This window comes from Centruroides sculpturatus, unplaced genomic scaffold (genome assembly GCF_000671375.1).
Source record: "Centruroides sculpturatus isolate CEXI.00-Female unplaced genomic scaffold, Cexi_2.0 scaffold2277, whole genome shotgun sequence".
NCBI classification, from domain to species: domain Eukaryota; kingdom Metazoa; phylum Arthropoda; class Arachnida; order Scorpiones; family Buthidae; genus Centruroides; species Centruroides sculpturatus.
In genome coordinates, this window is record NW_019386376.1 from 10,109 (window position 1) to 35,478 (window position 25,370).

The 25,370-nt window shown below is 37.4% G+C and overlaps 4 protein-coding genes across 4 annotated transcripts; all 4 read right to left on the minus strand.

Moving 5' to 3' along the window:
• Nucleotides 1-244: 244 nt before the first annotated feature.
• LOC111614743 lies at nt 245-1,636 on the minus strand. The gene has a single exon (XM_023356107.1). The coding sequence runs from the start codon at nt 1,634-1,636 to the stop codon at nt 245-247; it is 1,392 nt and encodes a 463-aa protein (XP_023211875.1).
• Nucleotides 1,637-2,701: 1,065 nt separating this feature from the next.
• Nucleotides 2,702-3,469, minus strand: LOC111614744. The gene has a single exon (XM_023356108.1). It carries the CDS (start codon nt 3,467-3,469, stop codon nt 2,702-2,704), a length of 768 nt encoding a protein of 255 aa, XP_023211876.1.
• Nucleotides 3,470-16,643: 13,174 nt separating this feature from the next.
• On the minus strand, nt 16,644-18,847 carry LOC111614745. The gene has a single exon (XM_023356109.1). It carries the CDS (start codon nt 18,177-18,179, stop codon nt 16,644-16,646), a length of 1,536 nt encoding a protein of 511 aa, XP_023211877.1. The 5' UTR covers nt 18,180-18,847.
• A 4,013-nt stretch (nt 18,848-22,860) lies between these two features.
• On the minus strand, nt 22,861-24,108 carry LOC111614746. The gene has a single exon (XM_023356110.1). The coding sequence runs from the start codon at nt 24,106-24,108 to the stop codon at nt 22,861-22,863; it is 1,248 nt and encodes a 415-aa protein (XP_023211878.1).
• Nucleotides 24,109-25,370: the final 1,262 nt, after the last annotated feature.

The window sequence follows — 25,370 nt, forward strand, 5'->3', positions numbered from 1 at the left end:
TGGTAGTTGATGAACAAAATAAAAATAAAAATAAAAATTACAGTAGTGCGTTGGTAACATATAAAATAAAATAAGGTACATAATAATTGATGGAACATTGAGAGATTAACAGTATGGAAAATAATTAAATAACTAAGGTAACAGTTAAACTAAGTAGGATCTATACATTTGAATATTATACAATGGTTAGGGTTTTTTTACATTAATTACATGGCGAACTTGGAGTCGGAGTGAAGAATTTCAGTCAGTTGTCAATTTCCGGTTTGTTGGGATGCGGAGAAAAGTTATTCTTAAATGCATCGCAGAGGTTTATAAATTTAATAAGCTGGTTATAGCTGTCTTTGTGGGCACACAGGTAGGTGAGGTCCGGTGGCCACGGTTGGCCGTGGGAGGTGCAGTAGAGTTTGAGTTCTTGCCTACTGGTGTCGTAGAATGGGCAATCCAGGAGAATGTGATAGATGTCTCCAGTAGCACTGTTGTCACATGTACACTTATCGTTCCTCCTTTTCCCTATCCTATGTAGATACGATGGGATGTTGCCGTGCCCGGTTAGGCATTGCGACAGATAGAAGGATGGGGTAATGTAGGAGTAATTCTGACGCTTTCGGATAGACGGAAGGAATCCGTGCGTCATACGACCTGTAGTGGAAGAATTCCAGTCCATTTCCCATATGTCTATACTCTTCTCATGGATGTGGTTGTTGATATAGCTGGGTGGAATTAGTTCGAAAGATGGATTCGTTATGATTTCAGCTGCTCTTTTGGCCAGGCAGTCCGCTCTGTCGTAACCTTGTATGTTTGAGTGGCCCGGTATCCAACTAAAGGTGATGTTTCTATACCGGTTTAAGTTGATGGCAAGGTGGTACAGCTTTATACCCGTGGCAGTAAGTTTCTTCGCTCCTCTAATGACACTAAGCACATATTTGCTATCTGTGAAGAAACCTATGCTGCCGGGAAAACGACGAAGATTTCTGGTGATGTGGGAGAGGGCCTTGTACATTGCCCACAGCTCCGCTTGATTATTCGTGCAGTGGGCGCTGAGTTTGTGGTACTGTTCGTGAATAGTCCTGTTTGTAGACATGTCGTAGATGACAAAAGCGGATCCTGTTCCTAATTCATTACTAGCACCATCCGTGTAGGCGTGCCAGTTGGCATTGTCTTCTGTCGGGTTGTTGATTTCACAAATTAGGTTGGATGAAGATGTTGCTGGATGGCTTTTACTTAGGTAGTCCTTGTAGTAGTGATCAATGCCGTGCCGACTTATAGTGTTAACTATTGTGCTGTTAGGTATTTGATTGTTATTAATTAGTTCCTGGATTTTGTCGTTAGTGAGGTCATGTATCCTACCATTCATGAGGTGCCATTTCCACATCCTCGTTTTAATCTTGATGTTTATAGGAACAAGGTTAGCAATAGTAAGAAGAGCGTCTGTGGGCGCTGTTCTGTAGGCTTTACAGATGCGAATGGCGAAGCCTCTCTGGATGGAGGCCAGTTTCCTGTGGTTGTGAACAATTGAGGCTCTGTTGCCCCATAGCTCAGTGGCATAGAGCAGCGCTGGCTCGATAGCACTGGTGTAAATGAGTTTGCAATGTTTAGAGGAGAGACCCCAACTATTCCTGGCAACATGGTTTATCATGTTTGCTTTTTGTTTGATCCTGTGGCAGATGACTTCAATGTGGTGATTCCAACTAAGCGTCAGATCGAGATAAACACCCAGGTATTTAATAGTTGGTTTTATTTTTATTTTATTGTTATTAATATAAATGCAGAGTGGCCTTTGGAGTTGTTTCCGGCGCGATCTCCTCGTGCAGACTAGGCCTTCGCATTTGCTATAGTTTATGGGGAGCTTGTTGTTAATACTCCACTTATTTATCTTTTCCAGAATGTCATTAGCAGACTAACACGCTAACAAGCAGGGCATGTTTGTCGAGGGCCCACGCGTTCCTTACAAACTGTAGAACATTGTCTATTGCTATAGTAGTAGAAGAACCGGGCCTGAACTTGTATTGGCTGCTATTAAAAGCTTTGGTACTTGCCAGATGCCAATTTATCTGGCCAATTATTAGGCCATCAAGTACCTTGCTTAAAGATGGGAGTAAACTGATAGGTCTGTAATCGCTTTCAGATTGCGGCGTGTTGACTTTTGGAATGAACATAATATTGGCAATTTTCCAGCCTTGCGGGAAATAGCTGTTATTGAGGCAAGCGTTGAAAAGTATTACGAACGCTATCGGGATTTCCTGGTAGGCATTTTTTATGGTCTCGGCAGTAAGGTTGTCTATACCTGGTGCTTTTTTGTTGGCTAGTGTGCATATGGCCTTAGAGACCTCTTGGAAGGAGAACCATTTGTCCGTGTAGCTCTGGTAAGACTTCTCGTTGGCTTTCCTAATGTCCTGGTGACTTTCCAAGTCATCGTAGGTGTTGTCGTTCGGAAAGTGGAAATTTAAAAGATTTGTGATATTTTTCTCAATGTCACTTGGTCAGTAGTGGTGGTTTTGCATAGAATATGAGGAATTTTAGAATTAGTCTTGTTTTTAAAAATGATTTTGTATTGTTTTCTCCAAGGATCTTTGTTATCTTTACTACAGAATTCCCTCCATGCCTGTGTTCTGGCGTTGTTTATATTCTTCTTGTAGAGGTTGAGATTATTGTAGTATTCCTTTCGCAGTTCTTCCTTTGTATCTGGATTACTCGTTTTAACCTAGTGCCTTGTAAGCCTACGGATTTTGCGCTTTTCTCTTTCCAAGTCACTGTTCCACCAATGTGTACGTTGCTTGTCAACTTTATTGGTGGTTGATGATAGATTTATATCCGAATTTAAGGAAGTGGTCAGGTGGTTGACGTAGTGGTCGATTTCTCTGGCCGTGTTCAGGGGACAGAACGTGTATGACCTCCAGTAGGCGGCAAAAGTGGTTTTAAATAGCTCCCAGTTGGTTTTTCTGTTATAGATGTTGTTTTTTGTGCTAATCGTTTGGCTGGTCCTTTCGATCTTTGTTAGGATGTACCTATGATCGCTAGCCAAGGTGGTAGTTAAGGTTTCACACATCTCAATTAAGCTGCCTAACCTCGTGGGCGCCAGGCAAACATCTGTCCATCCTCTAGCCCTGCTTGTCTCGAACGTGGGGATGTCCGAGGTGTTTAGCGAGATGCCATCGATTTTGTCTAGTATGTCTTGGATCAGTCTTCCGCGGTTGTCTTCCTCCTCGTTGTACCACAGGGCCAACTTTGCGTTGATGTCGCCCACTATTATGTATTTTGTGTCACCAAGCTTGTTCAGGACATTTTGTAGCTCTCCGATGCAATCGTCATCGTCGTCCTGTGGTGAGAAGTAGGCATTGATTATATGATCGATGGGCTCGTTATGGACAGCAGCTGTAGTAATACGATAGGAGCTAAGTTCTGGAATTAGGGCTATGTTTAAGTTGTTATTTCTTACTATAATGCCGCATTTTGGGGTTGCTATAGACATTGTTGTAAAGGGTGAGAGGGCTGTCTGTTTTTTGCCACAGACTTAGCCCTATGGAAAAGGAAGAGGGAGAAAAAGCATGAGATGTGAAGTATGAAAAACAGAAAGATAGGAAAGTTGTGAAAGAAGGCATGGGACCAGAGAGCGCCTGCATCGGGACTTTATTAACAAAACATAATACAATACAATAATACAATACACAATGAGAAACAAATAAACACAAAAGGTTACAAAAAATGTTATGTACAGAATGCAGACCATCTGGTCGCAGAATCAGAATAGGAATAATACAATCAATTGCTACAATACACAGAAATCTTGCATATGATTAATACAGCACCGGATGTAGCAATCCCACTCGCCTTGAGTGGGAAGGAGTAATGAAGGCGACAATCATAAAGTTTCAGTCAGATGGTCAATGTAGTCAGCAAGGAATGAAGAATCTCATCATGAGTATAAGAGATGATGATCACCATGCTCTTTATTTAAGAGCTGTCGGGTGCATCTGTCCAAATATGGGAGTTATTCAAAATCCCTGTTCTTTGTAGAAATTTTTTCACATCATTCCATAATTCCTTATCTTTAAAAAGATGCGATGGATTTGGGGGCCATCCAATATTGTTCAATAGACAATTGTGTATTAATTCAAGCCTGAATTGATCATAAATTTTGCAATGAAAAAGATAGTGGATAGCGTCGCCAACCTCATCGCATGTGCACTTGTTAGAGCTCTTTTTGCCAATTCTATGAAGAAAAGCAGGAAAATTCCTGTGTCCAGTTATTAATTGTGTAGTATCTTTATCAGGAGAGTAATGTTTATTTCTTTGTCTGTCTTGGATTTTAGGTATAAATTTGAAGCAATTCCTGCCTGTGTCTGAATTCTGCCATTCTTCTGCCAGATTTTATTGGCATAGTGCATGAGATGTTTTTTAACCATCGTTAAGGGAATTTCATCAAACTGGTGATAATCAGATTTCTTAGCCCCTAGCTTAGCCATCCTATCAGCTATTTCATTCCCGTCAATTCCTGTATGTGAGGGGAGCCAGCCTATATAAATTGTTCTTTTGCTGCCTAAGTTTTGAGCCGATGATATAGTACATCCGGCTAGTCGAGTAAGATTATTACAGTTATTCAAAAGATGTAATATCATTCTGCTATCTGTGAGTATTTTAATTGCTCCTTTAAAGTTGTCAATATTGTTAGTAATATATCGTATAGCCGTATACATAGCCCAGAGTTCAGCATCAGAGTTTGTGCAATAAGGGGCCAGATGTTGATAGTTTTGGTAAACAGTTCTATTATTTGTCTTCCTGATGGTGAAACCTGATCCTGTTCCTTCCCTTCCCTTGGATCCATCTGTATAAATGGCATAATTTGTTTTAATTTCAATCGATTCTTGTGGATCCCAAAGAATGGTATAGTTATTTCCTTCAGCTGGATGTGTTTGTAATTTTTGTTTATTAAGTTTTCTATTTATCTCTTTATTCTGTTGTTCTATGTTTGTGAAAATTTTCCTTTTAATACTGTCAAGAATCACTTTATTATCATTGTTGGAAGTCAAATACCAGTGCCATGTGCTTATTTTAGCTTGTATATGGAGAGGGCATGAATTTGCCATAACTTGGAGGGCATTAGAAGGTGATGTGCTATAAGCCTTTACTATTTTTATTGTAAATTTTCTCTGTAATGATAAAATTTTGTTTTTCATATGGATGTTGTTCAAAGCTTCGCTCCACACAGGGGCTGCGTACAAGATAGCCGGCTCAAATGCCATTTTATATAGGAATCTACAATTCCTATAATTCAATCCCCAGTTCTTTGCTGTTATCCATTTCAACTGATTTGCCTTCCTCTCCATGTTTTTACTCATTTCTCTTATATGACAATGCCAATTAAGTCTATCGTCAAAAATAATCCCTAGGTATTTTATTTGCTGCTCTATTTTTATTTTGTGATTATTAATATAGATACATGGTGGCCGCTGGATTCTGTTCCTCTTGTTTTTCCTTGTACAAAGCATTGCTATACATTTATCATTGTTTATTGGCAGCTTATTTCTTTTACTCCAGTTATTTATATCTTTAAGATATTTATTTGTGATGTTGGTAAGCTTATCTATGTTTTGGTGTGAAATCAAAAGGAGCAAGTCATCGGCAAATGCCTGTAAATGAACATTTTCAGTGTCTTGTATTGAGTTTAGTAAGTCATCAAATACCAGGTTCCACAACCCAGGGCCACTTCGTGAGCCCTGGGGGCACCCTCTATTACTTTCTCTTTCAATTTTTATGTTATTACTCATATACATTATTTCCCTTCCATGGAGGTAGCTCTTTATCAAGTTATAGAAATTTTTTGGACATTTCACCTTTTTTAGTTGATCCAATACACTTGGCCACCACAAGTGGTCAAAAGCCTTACAAAAATCAATGCTTACCAAGATGGTATGGTAGTTCTTTTCCCAAGCTTTGTATATTATTTCTTTTATTTTTAACATGGCATCAATTGTGGAGCGCCCTGGTTTGAATCCATATTGTTTTTCATTTTGCTGGTTGGTTTTATATAAATGCCAGTTTATTCTATTAATAATTAATCCATCCAGAAGTTTTCCCAATGTGGGAAGCAAGCTGATTGGTTGATAATTGTTTGGCGCACTCGGATTTTCAGTTTTGGGTATGAGTTTTATGTTCGCTACTTTCCATTTTGTAGGAAAGTATTCAGACGTAAGGCAGGTGTTTAATAAATGTAGATAAGCAGTAGGTATTTCTTTGAAGCTTTCCTTTAACATTTCAGCAGTGATTCCATCAATACCAGGCGATTTTTTATTCGCCATTGATTTAATAGCTTGTTGGATTTCTCTAGTCGTAAAGAGTTTATCATCTGTTGTATTTATATCAACTGCAATGTCTTCCCTTAGCTGCTTTTGCTCCTCCGTGTCACCATCATGTAGGTCCTCAGGAAAATGAAACTTTAATATATTTTTAATATTTTCTTTGATATCAAAATTGTCATTCATACCATTGGTGTTTGTTGTCATGATATCAGGGATTGTTGCTCTCTTTTCTTTTTTAATAACTATATAATAGGGAATTTCCCAGGGCCCTTTGCTGTTTGTTTCCGAGCAAAATTGCCTCCATGAGTCTCTCCTAGTTTTATTAATTAATTTTTTATAATCCTTTAAGGCTTGTTTGAATTCTTTCCTGATTTGTTCATTCAGGGTGTCATTATTATTTTTTAAATATTTTTTTCTTAATTTATTAACCCTCTGTTTTTGTTTAGTAAGCGGTTGCTATAGACATTTAAAATCAAAAGAGAATAGTAGAGCTGTCTACATTGTAGCCGTAGACTTAGCCCTGTAAGGAAGTTGAAATGAGATATAAGAAAAGTAAGAAAAAGGATGAAGAGGAAAAAAAGGGGGATAGGATAGTAGGAAAAAACAGCAACCAGGGGGCCTCCCATGGGACCCCTAAGCGCCTGCATCGGGTCCTATTTATTCCAAATAATTCAATTTTATACAGAATATAACATATATACATTAAAATTTACAGAAGGATGGAATAATACATTACCTCTTGCAATGTATTATTTAACAAAAGTGCTAAAAGAATATAATACTGTTCTTCAGTAACCAAAAATAAGAATACTCGAGTATACATACCAGAACATAGAAACATTAAGATTACAGTATATCAATGCAATATTGTACAAAACATTGTAACAGATTATAATATTGTTCTTCAGTGACCAAATATAAGAATACCTAAGTATTCCTAGTAACCCATATATATATTGTTACAATATTTCAATGGATTAATCTACATCATAACATGTTGACAGAATATAATACTGTTTTCCATTAATTAAATATAAGAATACTCCAGAATACAGTATATTAGCTATATACATTAAGACTACAATATGCATAATTGAACAAAAAAAAAAATATTAACAGAATATAATACTGTTCTTCATTGACGTATTATAAGAATACCCAAAATTCATAGTAGTACTTACATATATATGTTAATATTACAAGAAGTCAGAACTATAATCTACAGAATAACTAGTTAGCCGTATTTTACAAAATTTATCGGTAACAATATATGAGCATACATTTTAAACCTATAATCATTATATACAGCTCGTTCTCATTGACATTATATATCAACTAACACAGTATTCCTATATTCATCCATAGTATCATATATTCATTAACATGACCACTATTATATTATGTTTAACAATAATCAGTCTCTTGAAAAACCGTTTCATATAATTAATCTAGTAATTCTTCTTCTGTTTCTTCTTCTGTCTCTTCCTCCAGTTCGCTTTCTGTCTCACTATTATCGTTTTCTTCTTCTGTGTCGCTGTGTTGATTCTGCTGTGGAGTAGTCGTTAGCTTGCTCTGTTGTTCATATATGGCGTCCGGTAGTAGAGCCTTTGTGTTTACTACGAATTGTTCAAAACTTTTCCATAAGTTCTTATCTTCAAATAGGTCTCTGGGTTTCGGCGGCCAATGTATTCCCTGCTGGATACATTCCATATACAAAGGGTATCTCTGTCGATCATAGTGTGTGCACTCAAATATAAAATGTTTTGCGTCTCCCACACTTGTACCATCACAAGTACACTTATCACTGTTCTTCTTTTTAATGCGATGAAGATACGCTTGAAAATTTCCGTGATTTGTGATACATTGTGTAGTGTTTGAATTTGGAGTGTAATGTTTTAGTTTCAGTCTGGTATTAATTGATGGCATAAACTCATGGCACAGTCTTCCTGTTTTCGAAGCGTCCCATTCCTCCTGCCATATGTTATTTGCCCAGTTCTTTAATATTTTATTTAGTGCAGCTTTAGGCATCCTGTTATAAGTAATCTTGGTATTTGCTGCCCCTGCCCTTTTTGCAAGGGTATCGGCAAGTTCGTTCCCTTTTATATTTGTGTGTGCAGGTATCCAACTGAATTCAATTTTGATTAGTTTGCTGAGGTTGTGAGCTTCAATAATAATTTCCCTTCCTAAAGTTGTTGTTCTTTCCATTCTATTTAGTGTTTGCAAAGCTGTTCTGCTATCTGTTAAAAATTTTATTCGTCCTTTATATCTGTTGATGTTATCTTTTATATGTTTCACGGCTTTATATATTGCCCATAGCTCAGCTTGGGTTATACTACAATAGTCCTCAAGCTTTAAACTTGCTTGATAATATATTTTCTTGTTTGTTTGATTTAAGATACAGATGCCTGCTCCTACTCCTTGGTTATGTTTTGATCCATCTGTATATACAAGCCATTGGTAGTTTTTATCGGTGTTATGATTATATTCTAAACTTATTTCATAATTTCCTCTTCTTGCCGGGTGTATATGGAATTGTATTTTCCTTTCCGTTTTGTCAATTTCTGCCTTCTTGATTGTGTCCGGTATATTCCGATAGTCTCTGGGAATTATGTTTCTTCTTATCTCTTTTTCGATTTGTTCTTGTGTTTTTCTCCACATCTCAGTGTTGGTAGCTATCCAATTCCATGTAATTATTTTGGCCTTAATGTGGATAGGAATTAATCCTCCCATTACCATCATGGCATCTGTTGGCGCCGTACGATAAGCTTTGGTTACTGCTATCGCTACTTTCCTTTGGATCGTAAGTAGTTTTCTCTTAATGTGATGATTATTTAGCGCCTCCTGCCAAATTGGTACTGCATATAGTACTGCAGGTTCGATGGCCATTTTGTATATTAGTTTTTTATTTTTTGTATTCATACCCCAAAACTTACCAGCAATCCAGTTCAGTAAGTTTGCTCTTTGAGTCGTTTTGCCGCAAACCTCGTTTACATGCTGATGCCAATTAAGATTTGGATCTATTATGACCCCTAAGTATTTTAGCTCTTTAACTTGTTTCACTTTGTTGTTATTTATTCTAAGTGTTAACGTTCTTTTTAGCTGACCGTGTTTATTTTTTCTAGTGCACACTAGTGCCTCACACTTCGAGTAGTTAATAGGTAAACCTTGTTCTTCGCTCCATTTGTATATGTCTTTGAGTGTTTCGTTAGCCTTTTCTGTTAGCTTATCACAGTTTTTATCCGCTATTAATACCAATAAATCATCGGCGAATGCCTGTATTTTGCGGTCTGTATTTTCTGTTATAGTATAAAGGAGTTTATCAAAAACAATGTTCCATAATCCGGGCCCACTTCTTGACCCTTGCGGGCATCCTCTGTTTATTGGTTTCCTTAAGTGTATATTATTGGTATGATATTCGATGTATCTATTTGTGAGGTAGCTTTGAAGTAATTTTCTTACCGGTCTTGGGATTTTAACTTCATTCATCCTTTTTAATATTTCCGGCCAGCGTATATGATCAAATGCTTTTTTGTAATCTATTTTTATCAATAGTGCATGTTTGTTTAATTCCCATGCCTGGTATACGAACTTTTTGAGACTAAGTATTGAGTGTAGTGTTGAAGTATTCTCTCTAAACCCAAATTGATTTGGATGTCTGTTATTGTTGTTTTGTAAATTCCAGTTAATCCTTTTTATGAGAAGGCCATCTAATACCTTTCCCATTGTGTCTAATAAGCTGATGGGTCTATAATCCTTGATATTTTGTGGGTTTTCAGTTTTCGGTATAAACTTAACGTTTGCTATTTTCCATGCTCTAGGGAAATAGCCTTTTTTAAAACATTCATTGTAGAGATAAACGAAAACTATTGGAATTTCTTCAAAAGCGTTTTTTAACATTTCAGTGGTTATTTTATCTGGGCCGGGTGCTTTTTTGTTTCTCATTGTTGTGATTGCTATATTTATTTCCTTAAATGTGAAAATTTTTATGTCTTCTTGTGTACTTCCAACTGTATTTCTTTGTACTTCATCTTCCTGTTGTTCTGTGTCATCCTTCATTATTAGTGTTATGTTGTTGTTTTCATTACTTATATTATTATCAATATCCCTTGGGAAGTGAATTTTTAATAAGTTATTGATATTTTGTTCAATACTATAGTTACTGTTATCTTGGCTATCAAAAATATCAGGTATATGTGATTTTTTTCTTCCCCTGAATACCAGTTGATAGGGAATATCCCACGGCCCTTTTCCGTTTGCTTCTGTGCAAAATTGTCTCCACGCTTTTGTCCGGGCAGAGTTAATACTTTTTTTATAAGTTTTTAATAGTGTTTTGTATTTATCTCTAATTTTTTGTTTTTTGTCTTCCTGTTTAGTTCTGTTGTATTTTTTCCTTATTTTGTTTAAGTTTTTCTTCTGTCTGTCTAGGTTTATATTCCACCAGTGTGTTCTTTTTTGTTTACTTATTGTTTTCCTGCTTGAGTCTTCCATTGCTCTTTTCATATCTCTTGTAATATGTTCGATATATTTATCTATGTCTTCCTCTGTTGTTATACGGGGGAAGTCATGTTGCATCCAGTATTTATTAAATTTTTCTTTGTATATTCTCCAGTCCGTATATGTTACCATCCTGTCTGTGTTATGCTTAGTGATATTCATATGATTTATTTGTGTGAGTATGTACCTGTGGTCACTTCCAGTTATACTTAATAGCGTTTCACAAAATTCAATATTTTGGGCTAGTTCCTCTGTTACCAAGCACACATCAGTCCATCCCTTAGCCGTTTGAGTGTAGAATGTTGGGTGTTGTGTCATATTTACTGAGATGAGCTGAAATTCCTCCATTAATTCTTCTATTAGCTTTCCCCTTTTATCCTGTTTACTGTTATACCATACTTCTGATTTAGCGTTAATATCTCCTGCTAATATTATGTGTTTCCTCCCAATTTTTCTCAGAATATATTCTAGTTCTCTTGCAGCTTTGTTATCGTCCATATTAGGAGTCATGTATGCGTTTATTATAAAAATCGGCGTCTCATGTTGTATCACTACTGTAGTTATATATTCAGAAGATAAGTCCGGTATCATTGCTATATCCATGGTATTGTTAATGACCGCTGTACAACTTTTTGGTGTTTTACCATTACTCTTATTGATAACCTGCCATTGTCCCAATCTGACTATCTTATTATTGATAGTGTATGGTTCCTGAACCAGTACTAAGTCTGCGTTGACCTCTTCTGCCTTTCGCATTAATAATGAACTAGGGGCTTTTCCCCTCTGGGCATTTAACTGAAGTATGGTAAAGGTTTTATTTGCATCCCGTTTTTGTTTTTGTTTGTTTTTATCTTGATTCATTCTTTCCTTGTTATTTATTAACTCTTGTTTTCTGTTTTCAATGCTCATAATTTGTTCTTTCTATAATTTGTTCCTTTATTTTTAAATACAATGGGCACTGTTTACTATATGCATTGTGGTTAGTTGACTTTTTCTTTCCAGGAGGTAAATTTTTGTTTGCTTGGATGCAATTTATACATGTAGGTATATCATGTGTTTTCTGGCATTCTTTATAAGTGTGTCGTTTTGTGCATTGACTGCATGTTTGTTCTTTTTTGCAGTCTTTTGCATAGTGGTTAAAACCACAACATCTGTAACATCTCGTTACAGGTATGAAATCGTCTACCTTGGTTGTGGTCCATGATAACGCTATTTTTTGTTGATTTATTAGTATTTTTCTAATTTTTGGTGTCACACTGATCACTACATGTCTGCAGTTTTCTCTGCAGCTGTCTGTTCTTATTATTGTACTTATTCTGCAGTTTTTCATTATATCATTTACATCCATATCTCTCCAAATATTATTTTGTTGTCCCATTATTTTCACTAGATTATCCTCTTCTATACTATTTGGTACATTGAATAGGATGATTCTAGGTTTTTTTCCTGTGGATGTTTTGCAATTTATCAGTTGTCTTATTTCATCTATTTCTTCTATGGCCTGTTTAAGCCTATTTCCTTCTTCCTCACTTCCCACCCGTATACAAATACCATTCCCTCTTACTTTCCTGACTTGTTTTACTTTAACCTTAATTTGATGTGGTTCTATTTGATTTTTTATTTTTTCTTCTATATCTTTCATATTAATTTCAGAGCTTTCTGTATTGTTTGGATAGATTAATACCGCGCTGTTATCCCCTTCTGCATTTTTCTTATTTATCACTCTTGTAGTTTGACTTTGCATCACTTGTAAATTTGTCTTCACTATGTCTGCGTATGTTTGTTGGTTCTCCATTCCATTTGTGCTTCGTTCCTTTCCCCTAGTTTCATTTATTTCTTCAGAAGGTTGATATATTCTTTTTTCCTGTTTATCTTTCTCTTTCCGCATTTCCTGCACTATCCCAAACATTTGATTTACTGCTGCGTATAATTGCATCGCTCTTTCTTTTATTTCTTTACGTTCCTCTGTTTTTATATTTGTGCGATATGGATTTGGTAGTAAGTTCAGTATTTTCCTAAGTTGAGTTTTTGCCTCACTTAGAATTTCTTCTTCTGTTGAAATCTCATTTATTCCATTATTATCTCCCATCATGCTCTCTTCCTCCGTCTCCTGAGTCAATTCGTCCAGTATTGTGTTTTCCATTCCCACTGTCTCCATTTGACCTTAAAATCTCTATTAAAACCACCCTCTAAAACCTCAATCAATTACCTAATTCCCCCTATTACTAGCCTAGTAACAACCACTATATCTAGAAGGGTAGTTTTTTGTGTAATAGCGGCTCTGTGCCACGCAGTACTGTCCCACAAAGACAGCTCTTTGCAGAGCAGTACGAAAAGATAGATAAATTTATTTAAACACTATAATTTAACACTATAAAATAACTATGATAATTTATTACAGGAATACAAAGTAGTCTAATTATAATAACGGTAATATATTTTATAAGATCGGTTACGGTAATCGATGACGTAATTAGCTAGCCAGGTGTTCAACTTAAAAACATCTGGCGTCTAAGTACAACAATGCTGTCTGGCTTATGTCTGAGTCATCGTCTGGATTGACCATCTGGCGTCTAGACATTGACCATCTGTCGTATTAAAGTTAATATGACGTAATCTATTAGCTAAGATGCCGTTAGAAAAAGCCGTTACTAATGCTAAAAGTAATGGACGGCCGTTATAACCCGTTACAGTGGTTTAAGTTGATTGGATGAAACTAAAATCCTTATAATTTGAAATCTATTAATCCTACCCTTACCAAATTTTTACACCCCTTAACTAGTACGCTAATCTGTACGTCCCACCCAATTTTTACCCCCCTAGCTAACTTTACCCCCCCGCTATTGAATTCTAAAATCCCGAAATTCGGACCCTTCTAACTCCTTCCCTGTCGGTCCTAGCTATTTAAGTAAGGTATCAAACTCACCCTCTTTTGATGCTCTTTCTGATGGTATACATAAAACTTAATTAATCACTTTTTCTGCAAAGATGAAAAAACGATTTTTCAGGAGCTGAAATTTTTTCCAACCGTTCTCTACGCTGCCTCTACGGAAAAGCTGGCTGCCTGACAGTAATTAAATGCCTTTTTATCACTCAATTACAATAAGAAGTGATTGATGGACTTTGGTTGGTGTTGATTTAATGGAGTGATCCAGTGTTGGTCTGCACTGTGGAATATTGCTTATTGGTTTACCTATCCTGCTGCTAACTGTTATAGATATTTAAGTTTTGGTGGTTGCGTTGAGGGCTGAGTCTTGATGATTCTGTTGTTTGGATCTGTTTGGAAGAATGGGATAAGTTGGAGTGAATTTGAGTTAATTTGTAAACTAAGGATCGAAATCAATTTGGAGATTTTGAGGTAAAAGTTTGTGACAAATTTCAAGGGCAATTAATTTTAAGTTAATTTAAAATTAAAGGATTGAATTATTTTCTCATTGAAATTGAATTTAAAACCAAATTAAAACCTGAATTTCAGATTAAAACTTAACATTAAATTTAACTTAAAATTGTCTTCTCATAAGTTTCTAAGAAATGGATCTTACATTTCACCTTATTTACTGTTTCCACTTTATTAATTATTTCCATTTTGCTAAATAAAGGATGCTAAGTGTCTGATTTGATTTCCTGTTTCTCTGCTTTGTTGGGTTTTGTTTGTATTCTTTGACCCTGTCTCTTACTCATTTACTTTAGTTGTGTATTTTATTATTAACCTATTTATATTTGAATAGACTACTTATTTTGTGCACTATATTGCTGTATTTCTGTCTTTTATCTTTCTATTTATTTAATTATTTATTTGTTTATTTATTTATTTAAATTTTATTTAATTTTCACTTATTTATTTATTTTCCTAATTTATTTATTTATTTCTTATTTATATATTTATTTATTTTTGTTTTGTTTTATTTACCCATTTTTGGTTCTTTGTCTGTTTTGTTTATAATTTGTCTATTGTTTTATTTTATTGTTTTGTTGTTGTTGTTGTATTGTTGTTTTGTTTTGTTTTTGTTTTCTGTTTTTGTTTGCTTGTTTGTTTGTATTTTTGTTTATTTGTTTTTTCTTTTTTTATAATTTTGTATTTTTATTTATTTTACATTTTAATTTATCATTTTTATATTAATCATTCATTTTAAATCATCTATTATTTNTATTATATAAAAACAATTGTAAATGCTAATAACGAGTAAAATTGCCATTAAGTCCGACCCTACTGAAGATACGACTCCCATTATCTCTTCACCCCCTTGACCTTTAACCACCAAAATTTAACAGCATTAATCGAACTAGTAAACGAACCTTCCTATAAAATTTCAGAAATTTTCGATAAAAAGTACAAGAGTTATTAAGCTATAAACAGGGTGAACAAAATCGCGCTCCCCCCACACACAGAAATTACCCCCCGAACTTTTTTGCATTTCTCGACGTTTCAAGGTGTACTAAGTCTAAAAATATAAAAATCTTGATGATCATTCTTTTGACCTAACGCCATACTTTCTCTTCTGTTATATATAACAGCCGGAAAAGTAATAAATATATTAAAAAATAAATAAGTTTTGATTATTTCAAGAACGGCCATTTTTCCTTTTTCCGTCAGTAAATAAATATATAGTTTAAATTTTAATGTTTTTCCTTCGTAAATCCATATTAATATACAAAATATCTTTTATTGAAATGGGATTTATACATATTTATTACATTTATTACTATGCTTATCGACAAATCTTCCAGAAAGAATGTATATAAAATATAAATTGTAATTTTAAAATTACTTTCCTTTTCGTACTATAACAATTATTATTAAGGAAAAATATAGCAATTTTTTATTTATTTTATTATTTTATTTATCTATATTTACATTTTGTTTTATATATTTAATATTTTATTTTATTGTTTTTTTGTTTTATTGTTATTATTTTATTATTATTTTATATATTTATATATTTATATTTCCTTAATTTTATTTCCCACCTTTTATTTTCCATTTAATACTTTATTTTATTTTCTTATTTGTTTGTTTATTTCTTTATTGTATCTATTGTCTTAATCTAAAATTGTATTATTTAATTTTATATTTATTTATTTATTGTATTTATTTATTTATTTTATTATTATATTGTTATTTATTTTAGTTTATTTGTTTCATTTTATTTTATGTAGTCTATTTATTTGTTTTATTTTGTCTTGTTGTATTATTAATTATTTCCACTTCTGTTTTCTATTTAAGAATCTTATGATTTCATTATTTATATATTATACTTCAATATATTTACCCTCCCATCATTCCTATTGTTTGTGTTCTTGTGTTTATTGTTTTATCTTATTTATTTTATTTATCTGTTCCATTTGTTCTAAATTTGGTCTGTTATTTTGTTTTACTTAGTTTTGTTTTGTTCTGTCCTACTTTACTTGTTGTCTACCTGATTTTGCTATTGTTTATGTGTGCCTGTTGGTGTCTGCCTGCTTGTTTTTTTTATTTCCTGAAATTGGTTTGATGGTGGTGGTTTTTATTAATTCGGCTTGTTCTCTATTTGTGAGTTTGAGTAAGAGCTTGTTTGTGCTAGATGTTGGTCTGGTGCAGATTCTGAAATGGGTTTGTCTTCAGGTTTTGTACTGCTGAAGAATAGTAAACTATGAATTTTGACCTCTGCTTGTGCTTTTGCCAGAGGCTTAAAATGAGTATAATTTAATAGAAATAAAAGTAATTAAAATAGACATTTAAAATTAACAATGTAAATAAACAAATTAAATAAATAAAATAAAATAAAATTAAGTTAAAATTCAAAGAAAGTATTAAAAGAACAATTTGTACTATATTAAAATGAGTATATAGCTGCCAAATTTTACAGTTTGGAACTATTCTACTTCTTCAATTTGAACACCTGCTGAGGTTTCTCCTTCCTCTTGAGCAGATGTAGATCCTTCGGACTTGGTGCTGCCTGGTGCTGGGAGTGCTTTTGGTTTACTCAGTTGCCCTTTGCCAAAGATTTCAACTTGCAGAGCATTACCAACAATTCCAGCTGCATATTCATATGGTGACTTTTTAGTCAGTAATAGTTGATGAAACAAATGGAGGCTTCTATATATGTTATTGCCTTCCCCTAGATTGGCTATTTCTTCGACTAGGAAAAGGTCGGTCACAATTCTGAGTGTTTCTTCTACATCAATTTTCATGTTGATGCTGTTTCTCCAGCTAGCGGACTGTTTGATCACTGTATTTGCATAGTTGGTCACACAAATACTACCCAGTACTGGTATCATATCATCTAATCTTGAGTAGGTACAAATGAATGGTGGTGTGTATATGTTGGTTAGAGTTGTAGTGAACTCAGTGAATCTTCTTATAAGTTCACTTCTGTTTCTTCGAACGAGTTCTTCTCTTTTTTCTGTGCCAATGGGTGCTAGTCCTAACTGATAAAGGAACCTGTTGACAACTTTGAATCCATTTCTGCTGTTTACACCTAACTTTCGTAACCAGTAATAGGAGTTAAATATAATATCAGCTGATGCAATCTGTTGCTGGAAAATGCTTGCACCTTGGTTGCCTACTCCTGCTATTAGAAGTTTTGCTTCCTTGATGGCTGTTTCAAGGATAGGATCATCTGTTGCAACTATTTTATTAATGTACTCTGGATCTTTCTTTTGTGTCTGATTTGCTATGGTAGTAGCTAAAAGGAGGAATCCTTTCCCTTTGAAATTGGCTTCATCCTCTTTTTTATACCTTATAGCTTCCTTTCTAAAAGTTGCTTGTCTTTTATCAAATGGGACACGGCCTTGGTATTCCTGAGTTGGGTCTGCTAACCAGGTAACAAAAGCTTCCATGTATGCTGGACTGGGTCTCCTGACATTGCCATCCACAGCTAAACGCTCAGCTCGCTGTTCAATCATGATAGCCAGCATTCTCATTAAAGTTGCAAGAACAGCTTGACCTACTCTAAGAGTGGTTTTGGTGTGTCCTTCTATTGCAAAGAATTCTGCATGATTAAGTTCATTCTTTAGAGAATCCCGAAATTTGTTTACAGCATTTTGGTATACTCTTAGTGCAGTTTCCGTGCCCATTTCACCATGTGTGAATTCTTCATATATTTCATTTATGGGCTTGATGATTTCATTACTCATTGCTTTTAGTGCTGCATCAAAGAAGGTTTTGCTATGAAGCCACAACATACCTGCCATAGGTGCTGCATTACTAGAAGCCTCATTAAAGTACTGTCCTAATATGGCTGACTTTTCTCGATATGATTTGCCTTGCATTTTTTGGATGAAAGGTCCTCCTCTTGGTACAGTTAATAGTAGTGAAGGATAGAATGTTATCGTATCAGTAGCACCAAATTTCCTTGCTTCGACGACAGCTTCTTCATAACTTCTAATAGGGATATCTTTATCAACCATTTTGAAGAATGATTTCCAGATGTCACAAATTTTATAGAATATGACAGCTAGGGTGAGAATCTTGGCTTTGCAAAAATTCACTAATATGTATCTTTGTTGATATTTCTTGGGTTTTATCGTAAGCCTTTAAAAGTGTCGGCAGCCTGTGTTTCTTCGAGAGTCTGGTTCCCTTGCTATAGACATCGTGGGAATTGGTGACGGGCCGCACTCAGAGGTATAGCCCCGAAACCAGAAAAGGAAAGAAGGAGAGATAGTTATGCGAAGGGTATAGGTGAAGGTGAATGAAAGGTTGATAGGAAAGTTTGAAGGTTAGGAGCTCATGGGCGCCTTGCATCGGCATTTATTAATAAAATAGCAAAATACAAGTACAGATAGCAGTGAAGATGACATAGCAAGCGATACATAGAAATGTGGCGCGACAATGGTATACTTTACAGTATGGAAATTGTGACACAGACAAGAACAGACAGGCAAATTGTTGCCTAGTATACAATATTGAAATGATGTAGAAGTGTCGAGAATAACAGAAACATGCCCCAGGGAATGGGAGCTTTACAAGATGAATGGCGCGACAATTAAATAGGGTAAGAATACTGGCAAAAGATGTAAATGCGACGAAAGCACGGGACAATAAGTTACATCGTTAATTGGCGCGACAATTAGATAAGATAATAAATGATAAACATAGCGCGCGACAGACTTGTCGAATTCTCATATGGTGTAAGCCATTGATACCGTTGAAGGAGGTAACATAAGCTGAAGTAATCGCGAGACAAACAAATTGCTTCACCATATGGCGCGACAATTGATTAAAATAAAAATTAAAATGATTGAAATTAGGAAATAATTAACAAAATAATGAATATGCATATAATAAAATAACCGCGAAACACACTTGGTGATTAATATATACAGTGTCGACACGCGAGAAGAATTATAGACTCCTTGAGCAGGAGCCAATTACCTGAAGGAGCCGGTTGCCTTTAGGGTGAGAGTAGAGAGTCCACTTTGGGGCGGTTAGTCCAATATTTTTATCTCGGTGGCGAACTTCTTAAGAGTCTTGTAATACTTTGCGTTGTCGATTAGGCTGTGGTTCTGGCATGGCCATAACTCGTTGTTGTCTTGCACTGTCCTGATTAAGATATTTCTGGGCGTCCTAAAGTTCGGGCAGTTCCAGATGATATGGTTTGGGTCTTCTTCCTCACCAAGGACACAAGAGCACCTGCCATCAGTTTTGTTCAGGAACCTCCGCAGATAGCCGCGGAAGTTGCCATGGCCGGTGATTAACTGAGTGATTTGGTAGGTGGTTACGAAGTGCTTGTAGCTGCTCCTATTCCGGACGCTCGGAATGAAGCTGTGAGTAAGCCTACCGGTGGGACTAGTGTCCCACCTATTTTGCCATGTGGACCAAGAGTAGTTCCTGATGGCGTTTTTCAGCCAGATGAACGGGATACACTCGAAAGAATAATTACCTTTATGAGTGTGAGCAGTACAAGCCAGTAGGTCGGCCCTCTCGTTGCCGTAGACCCCACTGTGGCCACGAATCCAAGCAAAATTGATATTGATGTCCCTATAGAGCGAGAGAAGAAGACTCACGCTGTTATGGATAATGCTGTGCTTAACATTGAAGTTTTTTAGCTGCAGCAGAGCCACCCGGCTGTCGCTGTATATTGTAACGTCCTTAATCTTGTAAATGGTCGTGTTCCTCTGGATCCACTGCAGAGCCCTGTATATGGCCAGGGACTCTGCCTGATTAGACGTGCAGTGTTTGGCCAGTTTGTGGCTTGCCTGGTAAATGTTCTTGCCGTTGTTGGTGACAATAAAGGCACAACCCACCCCCTCCACAGACCGTGAGCCGTCTGTGTAGATGCTGAGCCCAGCATGGGTCGTGGGGCCTTCCAGGAAGAAGTGATCGTCCAGGGAGATGTTGGGGTGGTAAGTCGTTTGCTGATAGTTGTAGTCCAGTTCGTGGTTATTGAGGTAATCCGTGATATTACTTAAGTCCGTGTTATCCACAAGATTACCCATAAGCTTGTTTAGGTCGTTGGTAGTAAATATCCTCTTAGCATGCTTTAGTTGTTGGTGGACCCAATATTTTTCCCTTATAATAAGATCAATTGGGATCAAATTGGCGATAGCTAATAGAGCATCCGTGGGGGCGGTCCTATAAGCCTTAGTCATAGAGATCAGAGCAAGTCTTTGGGCGGAAAGGAGTTTCCTTTTAACGTGTACTTTGGCAACCGAGGTCCCCCAGACCTCTGAGCCATAAGTCAAGATTGGCTCAATCACTGAGACATACAAGAGACGGCAGGCCCTGCTACCGTAGCCCCAGTGATTTCTCGCAATGGAGGACAGGGAGTGTAACACGGTAACTGCCTTCTCATATACATAGTGAGTCTGGTGCTTCCACGTTAGCCTATTATCAAGTATCACCCCCAGATACTTGATACTGTCGCAGTTCTTGATCCGTTTTCCGTCCATCTTGATGATGGGTCCTTTCTGTAGTGGGGTGGACCTAGGAAAAATAATGCAGTTACTTTTGTCGTAGTTAACCTTTAGCTTCATCCGGTGACACCACTGAGAGATAACACGTAAGATGTCGTTGGCTCTGGCTTGTAGAACTTCTTGATTTTTATGGGAGAGTGCCACAACCGTGTCATCTGCATAGCCCTGTAGGCTGCAGATGTTGTCACCAGGGAAGGTAGAGCTTAGCTTGAGGAGACTGTCATACATAATATTCCACAGGAAAGGGCCAGATTTGGACCCCTGTGGACAGCCCCTGTTGATGTTGTTGTAAAAATGTGACTGGCTGTTATTAATGACAGTTATTTTCCTGTTGTTTAGATAATCTTTAACCAAGGCAAAGATGTTTTTCGGGCACGCAGTTTCCTTGACGCTGCAGAGGATCGCCGGCCACCATGCATGGTCGAAGGCACCCTTGAAGTCTATCGAGACCACCATGGTGTGCTCGCCTCTGTGTTTGGCATCCTTGATATAGTTGACTAATGTGTCCAATGCCGTTATCGTGCTCTTACCTTTCCTGAAGCCGTGCTGATTGTCACTTAAGCATTTATTGTGCTCACAGTGATACGTTAGTCTCTTAACCATGAGGCCATCTAGGATTTTTCCCAGGACCGGGAGGAGAGAGATTGGCCGATACCCAGTGGAATCAGTTTGGCTATTGTTTTTAGGAATAAGCTTAATGGATGCAATTTTCCATGTGTTGGGGAAGTATGCCATTTGCAGGCATCTGTTATAAATGACGCTGAAGGTTGATGGGATGGCCTCATAGGCCTTCCTAGCCATAATTGGGGTGATATTGTCAGGGCCGGGGGCCTTCCGAAGTTTGAGTCTCTTAAATTCAGCCGCTATCTCCTGATTTGTGAAATTGCTGTCATTATCGGTGTTGGGTAAAGTGAGGCTTTCTTCTCTGATTTTAATGTGGTCACTGTTATCGGTGGACGGGTCATCTTCAGGGAATAGGTCCTTAAGGATACGATGATAGGTATCTTCTATAGTAGTGTTAGGATTGTTTATGTTACTATCTGAGTTGTTAGGTATCCTACAGTTTTTGACCTTGCCCCTGGCTATATAGAACGGGGTAGACCAGGGTTTCTCATTCCCCAGATTTGTACAGAACTCTCTCCAGGAATCTGTCCGGGCCTTACAGATTGATGTTTTATACTCCCGGAACAAAGTTAAGTAGTTCTGACGGAGAGCTTCTCGCCTTTCTTGGTCAGACTCACGCCTGAATCTGTTCCTCGCTTTCCGCAAGGCCTTTCTTTTGGTGGTCAGCTGACTGTTCCACCATGGGGCGGATTGCTTGGACGTGTAGACCTTAGTGTTGTTTTGGTAAGCCGCGAGGATGAGCTTTTGCAGCTTGTCAATAGCGTCTTCAAGTGCGGTTTTGTCCATGTCCATTATCGGGCCAGATATCCAATTTGAACGGATTTGATCTTGAAAAAGCTTCCAGTTGGTCTTATGTCGGGTACAAAGTTGTTTGTCCACCCTAACGGCCCTGAGTATGGTCTCGATGTACCGATGATCGCTGGCAGATTGCACGTTGAGAGTGGTGCACATTACCCCGTAGGGGATGAGATGACGGTTTGCCAGGCAGATGTCGACCCAGCTTTCCCCAGTTGAAGACGAGTAGGTAGCGAGGGTGCTGGTATTCATGGACCGAAGGTCCAAACTATTAACCATCTCCATAACCTTGTACCCCCTCGGGTCCTCCACTGGGCTATGCCAGACCTGAGACTTGGCATTGAAGTCGCCAGCGACCATAACCGGTATCCCACTAAGTTGCTCTATAGTGTCTTGAAGCATTTCCAGGGGGTGTGTAATATCTTCGGAGGGTGGGCAGTAAAATGAGATGATTGCAATGGCAGTCGTGTCCATTTTGGTAATTATTGTGGTGTGGTACTTGCTTGTGTGTTGGGTTAGCTGATGGGCGTTGATACTTCTGTTAACCATAATAATGCCGGTCAGGGGGTTATCATTAGGGTCCGAGTACTTGAAAATGTTGAGTTTACCGAATAGGGCAATTTCCCTGTTGTAACAATAAGGTTCTTGCACAACGAGAATGTCTGTGCCATGGGTGTTAACCATGTGCATCGCTTCGGTAGAGGCAGCCTTTGAACGTTGCAGATTGATCTGTAACAGCTTGAGATTCGTTTGTTGATTATTCGTACCCATAGTTTGTTTGTTTTATAATCTGTTCTCTTAACTTGATTGTATGCGGGCATTTCGGGTCGAAGGCATTATGGTTTGTGGGCTGCCGTTTTTCAGGGGGCAAGTCCTTATTAGCCATCTTGCAAGTTACACAACATGAGGGCTGCTCTCTTCTAGTACACTCGTTGTATTTGTGCGATTTTGAGCAGTGGCTGCAGTACTGTTTAGATGAACATTCCCGGGCGAGATGATTGTACCCGCAGCATTGATAGCAGCGGGTAATATGAACATAGTCATCAATGAGAATGTTAGCCCATAAGAGGGAAACGTATTTCTCCTTTATGAGAAGATTCCTTATATGCGGTGAGGTGGAAAGCACTACGTGCCTACAATTTTCTTTAGTGTTACCTCTTGTGAGGGTGGTGCTTACCCTGGTTGAAGCCTCAAAGTCTTCTTTGCTTAATCCATTTAATGTGTCATTCTGCTGGTATATCGTGTTGACTATGTTGTCATCTTCAACCGAGTTCGGGACGTTCAGTAAGATAACCCTCGGCCGCCTGCCCTCTGAGACTCTTGTTTTGACTTGTGGCTGTACCGCCGGTAGCCCTTGCACAGCTTGTTCCAATATGATGGCATCCCTCCTACTGCTTGTGCGGAAGCAGAGGCCATCACCTTTCACCCGCTTAATAGCTGTAACCTTTATTTTTAGTTTATCAGGTTGCACTCCTTTTATAATTTCCTTGTGTATTTTCCCCATGTTAGTGGTTCCGCTGTCTGTTTCCTTTGGATAGACCATAAGGGCGTAGCTGCTGCTACTTCCCTCGTTCTGGATCTTTCTACTTAAAGATCTGTTTATAGTTTTCGTCGTAGTGCTCTGGTGTATGTTTGTTTTGAGTATTTCCGAGTAAGTTGGTGTTTGCACGGTTTGAACTGGCTTACACTGACACATTATGCTTGGCGTGTTGCTTTGGGTGGCTCTGAGTTCAACCAGACTTCCGTATAATTTATTTATCGTGGCGAACATTGAAGTCACCCTCTCCTTGATCTCAGCCTTTTCCGGTACGGTGGGGTTTGATTTACTAGGTTGTGGTAGGAGGTCCATAATCCTCTGAAGGTGTTGGTTCGATTCAGCTAATAGCTGAGCTTCCAAAGTATTGTAGGTTTCTTCTGCTGAAGTGAACCTGGTCGGCGTGTTGGACCGTGGGTTATCCTCACACTCTGTAGCTGAGGAGTCTATATCACCTTCCATGTCTTCCATTACACATATTTGTAAATCTATAAACTAGGTTATACTAATAAATACTAAATATACTTATACTAGCGGTAATCCGATGAAAATATAGCAAGAAAAGCCCGAAAATTAAAATTAATAACAAATATAAAATTTTTAGCTATAAGACTTATATTACCAAAAGAACTAAATTTAACAGTTTAAACGATATAAAGTACAAAGCGATGCGGCTATTACAGCCCGAGAAATAATCGAAAAAAGCCGCCGAATTAGGGTCGACTAGGATAGTGACCCGACCACGTGCTAGAGGTCAATGACCTTAAACCTCTTTGTTCTACAGAAACCTTAAAATTATCGTAACTTTAAAATTAATGCACGTATCGGCCCGAAACTTTATACCCATAAAAACTGGGTAGACAGCTAAGAACTGCCCGAACGTGAAAATGATCCGTAGCCCGAGAGGCCCGCAGAACGGCCCGATCGAGTACAACTTTCGGTCGGGATAATCCGCAAACTAATCGACCGATCGAAAAACGGTCGACGGCGGATAAAACAGCGTGAAACGCCGAAAAGAATGATATATGACTTAATGGGCTACTCGCGGAAACCACGCGGAAAAAGACGGCGGAAATCCGGAAACTTCCGGCGGCCGTAACTCGAAAACGCGTGGGCCGAATTAAATAGAATAAACGCTAATCAAGAGCTTACGTTACGACGATTCTAACGATGTAACACACTTGGACGATTAATCCGTAGAACCGCCGATGGAACGATCGAAAAACGGAGCGAAGTGCAGCACGTCTTCACTGGTCAGCGACTCGACGCCCTCTCCCTTGCTATAGACAGTGTTAAGAAAGGAAGAAACGAGGCCGAACTCAGAGGTATAGCCCGTTATAGGTGTAGAAGTTGAAGAAGGAGTAAAGTAGCCAAGAAGGGGTTAGAGAGAAGGGGAAGTAAAGTAAGATTGGATAGAAGAAATATAGTCAACCAGGGTCATGGGACCCATGGGCGTCCTGCATCGGCATTTATTAAAAGAGAATACAATGGGTTACATGGAAAACATAAACAAATAATACAAACAAATACATGATGATTATACATGAGTAGAGTCTACACATTAATACAGAAGTATATAGTAATACAGTTGTTAAAAGCTGTGACGTAATTACAAAAGCGAACAGAGGATGCTGAAAGACATACGTCTGAAAAAATCGCGTTTACAGGGAACAGCATGGGAGCGTCGATGATCCAGAAGACAAATATATTATATACGTAATAATGTTGAAACA

Bases quoted from the DNA above. Each gene is read 5' to 3' on its own strand.
- LOC111614743 (XM_023356107.1), bottom strand. From the start codon at position 1,636: ATGATAAACCATGTTGCCAGGAATAGTTGGGGTCTCTCCTCTAAACAT.
- LOC111614744 (XM_023356108.1), bottom strand. From the start codon at position 3,469: ATGTCTATAGCAACCCCAAAATGCGGCATTATAGTAAGAAATAACAAC.
- LOC111614745 (XM_023356109.1), bottom strand. From the start codon at position 18,179: ATGGTTGATAAAGATATCCCTATTAGAAGTTATGAAGAAGCTGTCGTC.
- LOC111614746 (XM_023356110.1), bottom strand. From the start codon at position 24,108: ATGGAAGACATGGAAGGTGATATAGACTCCTCAGCTACAGAGTGTGAG.